The sequence below is a fragment of the Gobio gobio genome, assembly GCF_949357685.1.
Source record: "Gobio gobio genome assembly, chromosome: 24".
In the NCBI taxonomy this organism is placed as follows: Eukaryota; Metazoa; Chordata; class Actinopteri; order Cypriniformes; family Gobionidae; genus Gobio; species Gobio gobio.
The window spans coordinates 31,592,406-31,607,367 of record NC_137120.1 but is presented as its reverse complement, the minus strand read 5'-3'; the positions used below and the strand labels follow the sequence as shown (position 1 = coordinate 31,607,367).

Genomic DNA, 14,962 nt, shown 5'->3' with positions numbered 1-14,962 from the left:
AGTTAGTTTCTGCTTTGACAGCTAAAAGGAAACCTCACTACAACTTCAGCTGTTCTCTTAATTTGTGTCCCAGAGCGAGTGACTGGCCCGGTGCCCTTTGGTCAGTTAGAGATTCAGCCATCATATCCGTAATAGTAAGTTAACAGTTAATCCTTGATGTAAGAGAGGGACATTTAAAACCTGCATCTGAACAAGTAGTGCAAAGAAATAGCGATAAAACCTGTCGCATCGTTTCAAAAAAGAAGCAATAAAGATATTCAACACAGGAACATTTTATTTTAAGAAATGCAGAAAAGAACATGGATGTCGTTGTGATGATGTGGGCAATGAACAAACATTTTTTTTTTTATAAAAACATACTTTTCACCCAGCAAAATGTTTAGCTAAGTTGCTTATCACAGGATGTTTACACATCACTTTGTATAAATCACATATCACATTTTATGAATCACCATTCACATTTCAATTCCAGGTTTAGACTGTGGAAATGTTATTCAGTGTCAAGTATGAACAGCTTATAAAGAACAAAATCAGGCAGTAACAAGCACCAGATGAGTCGAAAACATGAACTCTGAAAGAAAACCAAACCATACCTTCACACTTTGTAACTATTAATGTTAATCAACGCCTTGTCTCCGATAAAACATTTGGTATTGAGAAAAACACATCAAAACTGAATTTGAACGGCATAATACTGATTTTCAACAATACTAACAGGGAACAAAGTCAAATTCTTTCTCTATTTGACAGAGATTTAAACCTTTTTTTAGTCACAGAGAAAAATCGTCGGATCTGTTTAGGTCAGCTGTGATAAAGTTTAGCACCTACTAGAACTGGAGGATTGTATTTTTGACTTGATTGTCGTATCTCCAAATCAAATCCAAATACCCCCTCAAAAAAAAAAAAACCACCTGAAAACATTTAATGCAGAAAGCAGTTCAACTGTTAAACTTTTCCGACATTTTGTTCTTTCAGAAAACGCTCAAAATAATACAAAACTATAATAATAAAATCGAGCCAACAGTCTCTGTGAGATCCCAACTGGTGGGCGTACATGGATATTCAGCGAAGCTGGGAGATGGTAACATGGTGTGTTGATCAGCTTGTGTTGGGAAACACATGTGCAGGTAATTCAGACACATTTGAATACCCTGTGAAAAAAACAATGGTTTCAGTTTATGTGACTATTTCCTTCAGGAAACGAGCGGAAATACCCAACTGTCGTTTTTCCTCAACTACCTTTGCTATACTTCCTGTTTGTCATCATTACAATTCCCCTCCTGTTTGAGTGCGTCTCCCTCGCTAGACGAAGTTTCCTCCACGTGAGCCAACATGTCGGCCATCAAAGCCTCTTCCAGTCGCTTCCGAACACTGTACACCAGCTCCTCTTGCTTTCTGTGACCAAAACATTACTTGCATAAATATCCCACACATACATTTACCATAGGAAACATGATAAAGTGCAGCATTCAAAGGGCTGAAATACCTGATATCCTCGTCTGTGACGATGAAGGCCTTACAGAGAGGCTGAGCTGTGTTGAGCCAGACTCCCGGGTTCTTCTCCACAGCGGCGGACAGCTGGCCCGTGATGGGAGCCGCACTGGTGTGAAGGGCACTGGCAATCGCTGACAACAGGGTCTTATCTGTGCACCCAGGGCCTACTCCTTCAGTGACGCATAAAATATTATAGAATCAATTCATTTAATTTTAGCTCTTTTTAACATTTCACAAATCAGTATTAGTATGAAAGGAACACGCCGACTTTTTGGGACTTTAGCTTATTTAGTCCATACTAGGGCTGTGCAATACCTTGTTAAATAATGCGATATTCGATATGATATTGCTTAAAATCTATTTAAATTATATTTAAAAAAATATTTAAGAAATGAAAATTATATCATTAATGTGTTTCACATTCTTTCTGGGAAAAGAAAGCATCGCTACAACTTCTGAAAGTGACCAGCAGTGTTTTAGTTAATGTCACATTTATGTAAAAAAATTATTTTAACATCAATGTAAAAAAACAAAATGTAATGCCAATATTTAAATACCAAAAATTCTTTGCTTGACTTGGTAATATATAGTTATATCAACCTAAAACTTAACATCAAGAACATCCAGGTAAACAAACACACCTGAACTAGGGGTGGACGATTGTTATTTTAATTTAACTTTGTTATTAAAAATTAGAACTAAAAACAGTAGTCTTCACATGAATTAAATATACACTGATACATAATAAAGCTACAAAGGTTATTCAGCCAAGAGCACAGAGGGATTTTCTCTTGTTCTTTTGTTGTTTGACAGACAGCGGCAGGTTTACTGTATTAGCAGGCTGTGACTTTAAGACCTAATGCACGGATCCTATTGACACGCATTCAGTTTCTTTCACCAACTGATATCGTTCACTTAAAGCATAACGACTGTGTTTACATGAATATTCGTCAAGACAGCCATTTTGACATAACTGTGTGTGTATTTGACAGTTCAAGGCATGAAACAGAACTGAAGGGATCGCACGCTTTCAGAGAGCGGCTTGTGCGCACTTTTCGGTGTGTGTGTCAGACAGCGCGAGACAGCAAGGAGTTATTGCGTTTAATAACTCTTTTTAATGTTTCATGTGCCCAGTCTATTCTCTGCTATATGCTTCGACCTAAAATGTTCACTTTTCACAATGTTGAAGTAGCCTATTAAAATCATTCATATATTGCGTGCCGTTGCGATATGAACATTTGCAATAATTCGATAATTTTGATATATTGCGCAGCCCTAGTCCATACATACCATTCTCATCTCCGTTCGTGCCATAACTCTGTCTGACGCACCTACCGCTAGCCTAGCTTAGCACACAGACTGGAGGTAAACGGCTCCAGCTAGCCTACTGCTCAATAAGTGACAAAATAACGCCAACATTTTCCTATTAACATGTTTTGATGTGTATAGTCACATCGTGTACTAATGAAGCGTTCACACCGGACGCGAATAATTCGCGCGAAGTTGGACGCTTGAACATTTTTAGTTTACTCGCTTCATTCGCGTGTGAAATTCGCTTCATTCGTGTGTGACATTCACTTCACAACAGACGCGACTTCGCGTCATGGGAGGGGCTTCTGCCAGCCGGCTCGTTGAGAAATGGCTAACATGGGCTGTGTTTACACGTTTTTTTTGTTAAAATCTACTGTTAATGTGTGAAAAAAACGTAGTTTTAAGACTTTTTCCAGCAATAATGTAGTTGTTTAAAGCTCAAATCTGTGCTTTATTTATAAAAAGAGTGCCTATTTGAAAATGTTATCTGGCCTTTTCGGAGTTGTGAGCTCCAGTGGATCAGCGGCGCTCCACGCTCGTTTACCCCGGCGAGAGCAACCTTTCCTCGGCTAGTCCTTCTGCCGTCTGCCGCTGGCTCTGATGTCTCTGTGGTGTCTCGAGCTATAATTCGTCTTGTGTATATGTTATGGCCGATCTTTGGTCTCATGGATCTATAATTTGTTCCCTGGCAAATCGTTTAGGCTGAGGGCAAAGTGACGTTTCATTACTTTTTTATTTTTAGGCTATAACTTCACGTTACAGTTGTAGCCGACTAGCACTGACTTTGAATTTTTGACTGAATTGTTTGCTTTATTTCATGTATAGCTTATTATACCTTTTACTTTTGTATTGTTGATCATACATAAACTTTCATTTAACAAAAAGAGACTGGGTTGTGTTTCATGTCATTTAATGTTATCACAGTGATAATCATATTGTCTGAACCAGATATTAATATAAAGATTTTCTCCTCATTGTTGTCACTACTAGAGCAAGCTCCTGATTGGTTAACACGGCGCGAATATCCGCCAAAGTTCCGATTTTTCAACTTGGGCGATTCGCGCGTCAAACGCTCAATTTGCACCGTGTCATTCACGCAAATTGCGTCATTCGCGCCACCTCATTCGCGCGAATCGCACCGCAGAATGTCTATTCGCGTCTTTGCATTGACTTAACATGTAAATCACTTGCGCGAATCGCGTCCAGTGTGAACGCACCATAAGACCGTCAGAAAATTAAAAGTTGTGCTTTTCTAGACCGATATGGCTAGGAACTATACTCTCATTCCTGCGTAATAATCAAGGAACTTTGTTGCTGTACCATGGGTGCAGTGGCACAATGATATTACACAGCGCCTGAAAATAGGCTAACTTCCATCAACATAACGGCCATGGTACGGCAGCAAAGTTCCTTTTTCAAAAAGTTCCAAAATCACAACTTTTCATTTTCCGTCTGTCTTAGTACACGATGTAACTATACACATCACAACATGTAAATAGGAAAATGTTGACGTTATTTTGTCTCTTATTGAGCAGTAGGCTAGCTGGAGCCATTTACCTCCAGTCTTTGTGCTAAGCTAGGCGGTGTGTGCGTCAGACAGAGTTATGGTACGCACGGAGATGATGTGTATGTATGGACTTGTATGGACTTATGATATGTATGGACTTATCTAACTCTGGGGGATACGGTGAATAAGCTAAAGTCCGAAAAAGTCGGCGAGTTCCTTTAATACTACTTAATTCTAAGAATTCTTAACTCTTTTTTTAATACACATAGTAACCTAGAGCACTGTCTATCACTTGACGGCTGCTCTGTCAAGTCTTCCTCTTCAGTTAGCCACATTTCTAGCATCTGTAAAATCACATTCTTCCATCTTAAAAATATATCGAAATTACCACATACACTCTACTCTCAATGACAAATGCAGAAAAGTTATTTCATGCGTTCATGACCTCAAGCCTAGATTATTGTAGTGCTCTACAGGGTGTTTGCCGTGCACACTTAATAAACATACTCGCTGGTCCAAAATGCAGCAGCTAGAGTTCTTCCTAGAACCAGGAAGTATGACCATATTAGCACAGTTCTGTCAGCACTGTATTGGCTCCCTATTAAACATTGCATACATCTTGCTAATTACTTACAAAACACTAAAAGCACTCTCAATGTCCTTCACGTCTATTGCAATCTCAAAATTCTGTCCAGCTGATATTACCCCTAGAATATCAAAATCAACTGCAGGTGGTAGATCCTTTTCCTATTTAGCCCCCAAACTCTGGAATAGTCTTCCTAGTCTTGTTCGGGAAGCGGACACACTCTGTCAAACATCTCTTTAAACTGGTATACACATAACACATTTCTATAATTCACATCAGTTAGGCTTCATAAATTAGGTCAACCGGAGCTGGGAACACTTCCTATAACACCCGATGTACTTGTTACATCGTAAGAAGAACGGCATCTACGCTAATATTAGTCTCTCTGTTTATCCCGAGGTTACCGTAGTCAGCCGGATCCGGATCAGATGGTGGACCTGCACCTAGACACGACTTCAACGCAGCCCTGAATGTCAGCAGAGATCATGTCTACTAGACAAGGCCTTGTCGACATGACAGCCATCAGCATAGATCCTCAGCAAAGAACCAGACAAGTCCTCTGCACAGATCTATGACCCGTTTCATCTCCATATTGGCGGGATGAATCCAATCTTCAAGCAAAAGGAATTGGATGAAATATTTTAATGCTACCGATCCACAATCTAATTCCTGAATGCAGCCTGAATCATAATCACACCGTGTTCTTTCATTGGCCAGAGGAGAACTGTTCCCCCGACTGAGCCTGGTTTCTAACAAGTTTCTCACCTGATGGAGTTTGGGTTCCTTGCCACTGTCGCCTCTGGCTTGCTTAGTTAGGGACACTTAGAGGGATAGTTCACCCAAAAATGAAAATTAGCCCATGATTTACTCACCCTCAAGTCATCCTAGGTGTATATGACATTCTTCTTTCAGACGAATAAAATCGGAGTTATATTACAAAAGTCCTGGCTCTTCCAAGCTTTATAATGGCAGTGACTGTTGCTCTGTTTTTGAAGTCCATAAAAAATGCATCTGTCCGTCAAATAAGGGCTGAAACTTTACTTTATAAAGTTTTAAATATGGATATTTTCTTACACAAATGCATCCATTCGCTTCAGAAGGCCTTTATTAACCTTCTGGAGCCATGTGGAGCAGTTATTCGATGGACAGATGCACTTTTATGGACTTCAAAAACAGAGCAACAGTCACTGCCATTATAAAGCTTGGAAGAGCCAGGACTTTTTTAATATAACTCAGATTTTATTCGTCTGAATGAAGAATGTCATATACTCCTAGGATGACTATCATAGGCTAATTTTCATTTTTGGGTGAACTATACCTTTAATACTCAACAATATTATTGATTTGACTGCATTTACACTATTGGATGAAGACTGAACTGAGCTGGACGATGACATCACTGTTTTCTGCAGAACTGCTCTTTAGATGAAATTATCTCATTTAATAATTGATGAGCTTTACAACGGAACTGAATTAACACTGAACTGACTTCAGCTGAACAATGACACTATTATATTTCGCTGTACAGCTGAAATGAACTGTTTGCATCATTGATCATTTTCCTGTTTTCACTACATTGTATAATGCACTATATACTGTAAATAAAGGTGACTTGACTAGTATTATGATGCTACAAGAAATTAATGAAAGAAATTAATACTTATATTTAGCAAGGATGCATTAAATTGATCACAAGTGACAGTAAAGACATATATAATGTTACAAAAGATTTCAAATAAATACTTTTCATTCTGAAAAATGCATCACCGTTTCCACACAAATATTAAGCACAGGGGCGATTCTAGGATTTTCATTTTAGGGGGCTCAGCCCCCAGTGAGGGTATGAAAAAAAAATTGGTAAGACTTTAGTTTAGGGTCCAATTCTATTAACTAGGAGCTTATTAGTATGCATATTATATTATATATTATATGGCTGTTTATTATTGGCTATTGGCTGTTATTATTGGCTGTTTATTATTTTGTTTCGGGGGCATGGCCCCTCGAGAAAATATGTGCATTTTAAGATGTTCTGAACGCCAAAAAATGTAATAACAATAGCTTGAAAACCATGTCAGTGGGCAGGTATGACTAATAAAGTTTTCCATTTTTGTCAGTGAAGAAAGTAAACATATGTTTAACTGATATTTATATGTTTTATGAATCATTTTTGAAGGCTAACAGGAAAGCTTTAGCTAAGAATCTTTGCGTACATAAAGCCCACCAACTCTGATTTTATTGGTTTTCTCAAATATTTTGACGAGCGGTGACAGACCAATGAGGCTCAGATCAACGCACACACCTCTGCTTCTGACGTGCGGATTGAAGAACACGCTGAAGCCTCCCGCCATTTTTTATATGTTATAAAGGTTAATCCCACATTTTTTAGGGGGGCTGGACAGAATTTTAGGCTGAAGCCCCCCTAAAAAGAGCCTAGTGACGCCCATGAGAGCAGTGTGGAACTGATAATATTCAACACTGATAATATTCTAAATGTGTATTAAACGGCAAATCAGCATCTTAGAAGGATTTCTGAAGGATCATGTGACACTGAAGACTGGAGTGATGATGCTGAAAATTCAGATTTGCTTTCATTTTAAAATATATTCAAATATAAAATTGTTATTTTAAATTGTAACAATATTTCACAGTATTACTGTATTTACTCTATTTTTTGACCAAATTATTGCAACATTGAAGAGCGTAAAAGCTTATTTCTAAAACTTTTTGGAAAATCTTCCAAAAAACATTTTTTTATTTATTTATTAAATAAAATCTATTTAAGGTCCTTAATTCTTAATTACTTACAATTGTATATTACAATTAATAACATAAAAATTGCTTTAATAAAAATAAAAAAAACAAGTTGTAAAGCTCACTATACCTGTAACCTGTTTTTAATGCCTGCTTTTATTTTGACATAACCACATTGTCTTTTATTTTGAAGGTTAATTGTCTCTAGTTGTTTCTTACTCTGGCCCTGATTGTGTTTACCTGTTTCATGTCAGTGCACTAATTCTTGAGTATAAATATCCCTGGCTGCATCCGAAATCGCACACTCTCCTACTATGTAGTAGGCGAAAACAGTATGTGACAAAAGAAGTATGTCCGAATTCACAGTACTCATAAAAGAGTAGGAGTAGGAATAAAGTACCCGGATGACCTACTACTTCCGGCAAGATTCTGAAGTGTGCATACGATGGACACTTTACTATCCCATGAGGCCACAGGAGAGGATTTGTGAATGTCAGTGAAGGGACGCAACAGACGCTGGTAGGTCACATGACAGTGACAACATAGCAAAGATAGCAAGTCCAGATTACATTCATACTACACACATTTATATATTACTTATTCAGAATGAGTACCTGCTCAAGAGGGAGTGTGATTTCTGGTGCAGGTCTTTTATCTGCTAATGTTTGTGTTCTCTGTCTTGCTTTAGATTAGTTTTGGTTTGTTCATCTTGTTTCCTTCAGATTTCACAAGCTAATGTAATACTGACTTATTTATTCTTGCTTGAAATAAACTAACTTGGATTGAGTTTATCTTGCCCAGACGTACCTTGTAAGCCTTTGGGGAGGTCCATTGTTTTCACCAGCTCCTCTGCGATGTCAAAGGCATTGAGGCCGCTCAATTTCTTCTCCCAAAAAAGCTGTCAATGAAAATGATATTAGCATGATGCCACTATGACAAACTACTAATAGCGGTGCATAAATCCTGAGAATATGGGGTACGTTTACACGACAACAATGTGCAACGTGAACGGAAAAGTACAGACAACAACGTTATCAAAATGATCCGCGAAATCGACTAAAGGACTCGTAGGAATTTGGGACACGCCGTTTTTGTAGTTTACACGTAGACAATAACAGTATCGTTTTCAAAAGTTTGTGTTTTAAGGCCCCCAAAACAGTTGTCGTGTGAAATGAACGGCCAAAACACATTCAACGTTTTTAGTGGAAAATGTTGTTGTGTAAACGCCCCCTTAGATTAGTATTACCTGTTTGGGCTGGTCAATGGCCTTCTGTGGGTCTGTCTTAACCTTATTGCTGGGGTGGTTGGTAACTTTTGTGACTGGTTGTTTGAAGATGGAGGCCGTCTGCCGTACTGGGAGGGATGTATTCAGGTCGGGTTTGCCCTATCAAAGACAGAACATTCTTGATTACGTTGGGAATTGCTGATCTGTTTCTGGTTATTGTTGCAGGTAGACCAGCTTGACCAGTAAAACTGGCTTGAAATTAGTTTTAAAGGGTCACCAGCCATGCAGAGATAATTTCTCGGCCCATATCCCTCTGCAGCTATCAATCTAGAATAATGAATATGATTTTATGAATACGAAATGACAATTTTTTGAGCACCCCAGTTGATACAAGTCCTCTCACCTTAGTCTGGCTATTGTTGTCATATCGGGGTCTCTGTCTGTTCTTGTTCAGTTTGCTCATGAGCATCTTGCCTGTGCGGAAATCAAAGGAGCTGAGATCCATGGAGTTGCCAAGGTAACGAGCCAATTGAGGCTTGCTCCGGAACTTCTTCCCAGTGGGGCTGGGGAGGGGAGCAAAATAGGACACATCTCAGAGATTTGATAAAACCGTATAGGTGCAAATTTGGAAAGAGACTGAGTTATGGTGGCGGTAGTTGCAAACGGATATTAACACACAATATACGCAAAACAATGACATGCAATGCCTAACTTGGAACACATTTTGAAATATCCCAAGCCTGTGATGACAAAATGACAATGTTATTAGATCATGAATACTGTGAAGAACTCGTTCTGTTTCTTAACATTGACTATCATGATGGCAATTAAAATCACATTTAAAATGCGATTTTAATGCTTAAAACACATATGAACTGATAGTAATTGTGACGCAAATACCCTCGTTTATAAATAAATAATTAAAGGAACACACTATTTAAGGAAAATAGCCTCATTTTCCAACTCCCCTAGAGTTCAACAGTTGAGTTTTACTGTTTTTCGAATCCATTCAGCCGATCTCCGGGTCTGGCAGTAGCACTTTTAGCATAGCTTAGCATAGATCATTGAATCTGATTAGACCGTTAGCATCTCGCTCAAAAATTACCAAAGACTTTCGATATTTTCCCTATTTAAAACTTGACTCTTCTGTAGTTACATCATGTACTAAGACCGACAGAAAATGAAAAGTTAAGATTTTCTAGGCCGATATGGCTACGAACTATATTCTCATTTCTGCGTAATAGTCAAGGAACTTTGCTGCCGTACCATGGGTGCAGCGGTGCAATTATATTACGCAGCGCCTGAAAATAGGCTAACTTAGGCTAATGTGACAACCTGCTTGCACAGAGAGCGTGCTGGGGACTATTTTCATGCTTAGATACGATGTAACTACAGAAGAGTCAAGTTCTAAATAGGAAAAATATCAAAACTCTTTGGTCATTTTTGAGCGAGATGCTAACAGTCTAATCAGATTCAATTATCTATGCTAAGCTATGCTAAAAGTGCCAGACCCAGAGATCGGCTCAATGGATTCGAAAACTGTAAAACTCAACTGTTTATCTCTAGGGGAGTTGGAAAATCAGCCTTTTTATTTATTTTTTAAAGTGGAGTTTTCCTTTAAATTTAAAATAATTAAAGTCTAACTTAAAATATACAATACAGTAAAATGATATTAAATTTTTTCAATGATGTATATTTGCTCATAGAGCAGTTTGCGCAATTAAATATAGCGCTACCCTGACTAAGGTCTATAGCACATTTAAACTCAATTAACTTTCTTATAAATGAAGTGTGAATACAATACTGTGTCTAGAGTGTTCAAACACTTGCGTTAAATGACTTTCTTTCAAGCTCTGTAAGCTGTCCTTGTCAATCTACTCTGCCAAATGTTTACATTTGTTTCGCATAGCTTGCCACAATAGTAATACTGTTTGTCTAGAAGAACTCAGTGTGCATTTCGCATTCTTCACTTGAACAGTTGCGCTTCTGCATCTGAAACGAACCCTTGCACGGCCCTTTAAATCAAGATACTGTAGTAGAAGTTAGTTGACAACTTGACACAGGTGTGATGCAAAAATGAGTTCACTGAATTTTCTGTATGATGATACCATGAAGATTTCGTGCTTGTTTCAAGTTCATGCACAAATCCGGACAGACTTTTTTTTGGGGGGGGGGTTTTAGTCGATGGCTCTTCAAGCTTGTCGTGCAAACATGTAACAACATAGATGTTTTTTTAATTGATTAGATAATACAATACCACAAACTATACAAACGACCTGCCTCCCCCCTCTCCCGCCTCTGTTCTTCCTCCTCTTCCTCACCTCTGCTAAAAGAAGAACAGTCATGTCTATTTGTGACATGTCGTTGATTGGGAATCCTTGGAAAAATTGTTTATTTAGACTGTGAAACAACATAATTTGTTACATTTCAAAGTTAAAGGGTTAGTTCACCCAAAAATTTAAATTAGCCCATGATTTACTCACCCTCAAGTCATCCTAGGTGTACATGACATTCTTCCAGAGTTATATTAAAAATGTCCTGACTAATCCAAACTTTATAATGGCAGTGAATTGTTGCTAAGATTTTGAAGTCCATAAAAGTGCATCTATCCATCATATAACTGCTCCACACGGCTCCGGGGGTGCTAATAAAGGCCTTCTGAAGCGAAGCGAAAAAAATCCATATTTAAAACTTTTCAATCCGCCAGATCTTAAAAAAATGTAACTGGTGTGCAATGTCGTCAGACAAAGCATTTTGAACTGCGAGAGGCACTTCGCTTTTTCCGTAAGTTGAATACGGAAGGCGTTCTGGTGGGAGTTAGATAATTTACTTTATAAAGTTTTAAATATGGATATTTTTCTTACACAAACGCATCGCTTCAGAAGAGCCGTGTGGAGCAGTTATATGATGGATAGATGCACTTTTATGGACTTCAAAAACGGAGTAACAGTCACTGCCATTATAATGCTTGGAAGAGCCAGGACTTTTTTATTATAACTCATATTTTATTCGTCTGAAAGAAGAATGTCATATACACCTAGGATCACTTGAGGGTGAGTAAATCATTGGCTGATTTTCATTTTTGGGTGAACTATCCCTTTAAAACCAATGGAATGGAGATTCAAATGAATAACTCTTTTAAGTGGTTCTTCTGAATGGTTCTGCCAGAAGCAACTTTGTTAGGTGGGTGAATCATAAACAATGCAAATTTCACACATTTCTTCAATCCAGTTGAAAGAAAGAAATTGAAGTGTCATTTAGAGTGACAGCATCAAACTGGAACACAAACAAACAGGTAAAAAAGATCAGGGCCTTTATTTTACAGTCCTGTTCCCAATGTACTTATTATAATAACTAGGTAATAACTAGATACTAACCTTGAACTTACCCCTAAACCTAACCTTAACCCATGTAGTTACCTTATATTACCCAGTACTTTCTAAGGGAAGTACACTGTAAGTACACATACTGTAAAATAAAGTGTAACCAATTTCTCAAATGTGACCCTGGACCACAAAACCAGTCATAAGTCGCATGGGTATATTTGTGGCAATAGAATAATAATAAAATAATTATTTTATGCCAAAAATCATTAGGATATTAAGTAAAGATCATGTTCCATGAAAATATTTTGTAAATTTTTCCTACTGTAAATATATATAAAAAATTATTATTACTAGTAATATGCCTTGCTAAGGACTTCATTTGGACAACTTTAAAAGCGATTTTCTCAATATTTAGATTTTTTTTGCACCCTCAGATTCCAGATTTTCAAATAGTTGTATCTCATTCTCAGCCAAATATTGCCTAACAAACCATACATCAATGGAAGGAAGGCTTATTTATTCAGCGTTCATGTGACCCGTATGACAGGTTTTATGGTCCAGGATCACAAATGAATTGGTGAATCAATGAAACTTCTTTCAAATGTCAGTGAAACAACTTTGTTCAAATGAATCTGACTTGCCGACACTAGTGACAGGATGTCAGACTCAATTGGCGAATCGTTTCTTTAGCTTGTTTCAAAGAAAAACAAGCATCATAGTGTCGGCCCAGATCTGGTATAAGTGGAATCCACACGTGGATGTGGGCCGACTCTATGATGCTGTCTGTGATATTTCTATGCTGTTTTGTAGTATAAATAGTGTGAGTACCCTGTTCACACACTGAAAATTACAGTGTGCACTTCAAATGCACTTAATTTACCAAAAAAGTGTTGAATGTTGGACACTTCATGCACTCAACTGTCGCAACTTTCCTTGCGTGGTGGATTGAGAGGGGCTATTAGACTGAAGCTGTCAAAACCGGACAAAATAACCATATAAAATTCATACCCTACATGGTTGAATACATTGTGCGTCATTTGGGACACCACTTCTGTAATGGATGTATTCATTTGCACATATTTAGTGCACTCTAATATAACTTTTTGTAGTTGTGAACAGGGGCTAACCGATACATTGGACAATGGCCAATTCAATTTGAATGCGATTCACATGCTCAATTGACATGCACCCCCACCCCCCTCCTGAAATAAAGCACACAAAATCCTCCCCACAGCTGGGCCTACTTTTACATGACAATCCCCCCTCTGTACTCAGTACACCTAACATAACACACATGGCTTTCCCTCCTCAGTTCGTGCACTCCCACTTTTTACTCGCCCTGATGTCCAGAGTCCGCTTCCCCTGACATGCTGATTATCTTGCATTTGTTTAAATAAAAGGCAACTACAAAAGACAAATATACAGTGTCTACATTCAATAATGTTGCTTTGTCACTCGGCAAAACGTTGCGCCGTAACGTAGCCTCATCACTTAGGAATCTTCTGCTCAATGAAAGATTCCTCCGCTTGGAAATTAGGTTATGTACTTATGGAGTTAGTATGCATCATACAGATGACATATAACCTGTAGTGGCCCTCACATGATAATATATGTATGCGTATTTTCGTTGTAGACAATGCTGCAATTCAGGCATATCTTATTATCACAGTATCATACATGAGAATTTAGCGTAAAGTCGATCAATTGTGAATGTAAACAATGCATTGCCGGTAAACCGGAGACATTTTGTCACACATTTTTAATCAAGCGACTGAATTAAATACTAGTCTTTTGGTTAAAAACGTGTGTTACGAACACCGTTCGCTAAAATGACAATCGCGGGACGAAGATGCTGCACCTGGTCCGTTAAATACACGTTAATAAACAGTTTATTAGCAAGACCTGCAGCCATTTCCACCTTAAGGCGATGCTTCATTTTATCTGTGCACACATCGCTTTGTTGAACTACTACGTGAATTAGTTTCGTCGCTATACTCGTTTTCTTTCTTTGAAATCGTCGCCGTTTGAAAGCACTGCGCAAACTAGTAGCCCCGGCAAAGCGGAGACTGGTCTATTCAAATGAACAAAAGCGATTGTTTTGCTCGTAAAAAGCATGACGATAAATGCAGATATGCGGGTTACGATTTAATACGTTTTCGACATTAAATCGGTTATACTTACTCATTTTTCTCCATCGCGCATTCTCTGTTGGTGTCGCCTTTTTGTGAATGTTAAATCCCCCTCTCTTCCTCTATACTTTCACTCCCCTCCCCCTTCAATGAGACAAATGAAAGACATTATGCCCGATTAGGGTTGACTTAACGAGACAAAGCCCTGCGGTAGTCGGGTAGCTAACCATAACCCACATGATGACAACACAATGCACTGTTTTGTTTTCGAGTTTGCTATTTGTTGTGTTTGATGAAATATGTATACTCGTTCTATTAATACAGGTCATTTCACTTTACATTGTAGGCTGTGAATGAGCTTTGTTTGTCGAGTACAAAAATACCACAGCAGTACAACTTTGGCTATACTGAAGAACATATATAAAAACCTGGATGTTCTTCAAACCATGTAAGATTTCATATTCATATATTTATTTGTAGTATTATTAACAACTTGTTTTCTAAAATTCCCGGTTGTATGTTTACTGCGCGAGTCCTGTAGGATTTTAAAAGTCCTACAGGAAATCCCATACAAAAAAATGATCACGAAAATCCTATAGGATTGTGAAGCGGGGCTTTTCTTTTGAGGATTTC

General features: G+C 38.1%; 1 protein-coding gene across 6 annotated transcripts; it reads right to left on the bottom strand.

The window, feature by feature from the left end:
• Nucleotides 1-252: 252 nt before the first annotated feature.
• mbd3b (methyl-CpG binding domain protein 3b) lies at nucleotides 253-14,568 on the bottom strand. Of its 6 annotated transcripts, none has more exons than XM_079808283.1 (8): nucleotides 14,382-14,506; nucleotides 11,155-11,200; nucleotides 9,278-9,437; nucleotides 8,896-9,033; nucleotides 8,457-8,547; nucleotides 1,487-1,664; nucleotides 1,240-1,395; nucleotides 253-1,151 (listed from the first exon to the last, which is right to left on the bottom strand). In XM_079808283.1, the coding sequence occupies exons 1-7, from the start codon at nucleotides 14,383-14,385 to the stop codon at nucleotides 1,245-1,247; spliced, it is 768 nt and encodes a 255-aa protein (XP_079664409.1). In that variant the 5' UTR covers nucleotides 14,386-14,506; the 3' UTR covers nucleotides 253-1,151; nucleotides 1,240-1,244. The 6 variants fall into 6 exon arrangements, with proteins under 6 accessions (XP_079664409.1, XP_079664408.1, XP_079664407.1 ...); XM_079808282.1 differs by having other exon boundaries at nucleotides 11,132-11,200; nucleotides 14,382-14,485; XM_079808281.1 differs by having other exon boundaries at nucleotides 11,155-11,251; nucleotides 14,382-14,436.
• Nucleotides 14,569-14,962: the final 394 nt, after the last annotated feature.

Bases quoted from the DNA above. Each gene is read 5' to 3' on its own strand.
- mbd3b (XM_079808281.1), bottom strand. The intron at 9,438-11,154 runs GCAGGTCGTTTG...TCCCCTCCCCAG, and splicing joins AGAGGCGGGAGAGGGGGGAG to CCCCACTGGGAAGAAGTTCC. The intron at 8,548-8,895 runs GTAATACTAATC...TTTCATTGACAG, and splicing joins CCATTGACCAGCCCAAACAG to CTTTTTTGGGAGAAGAAATT.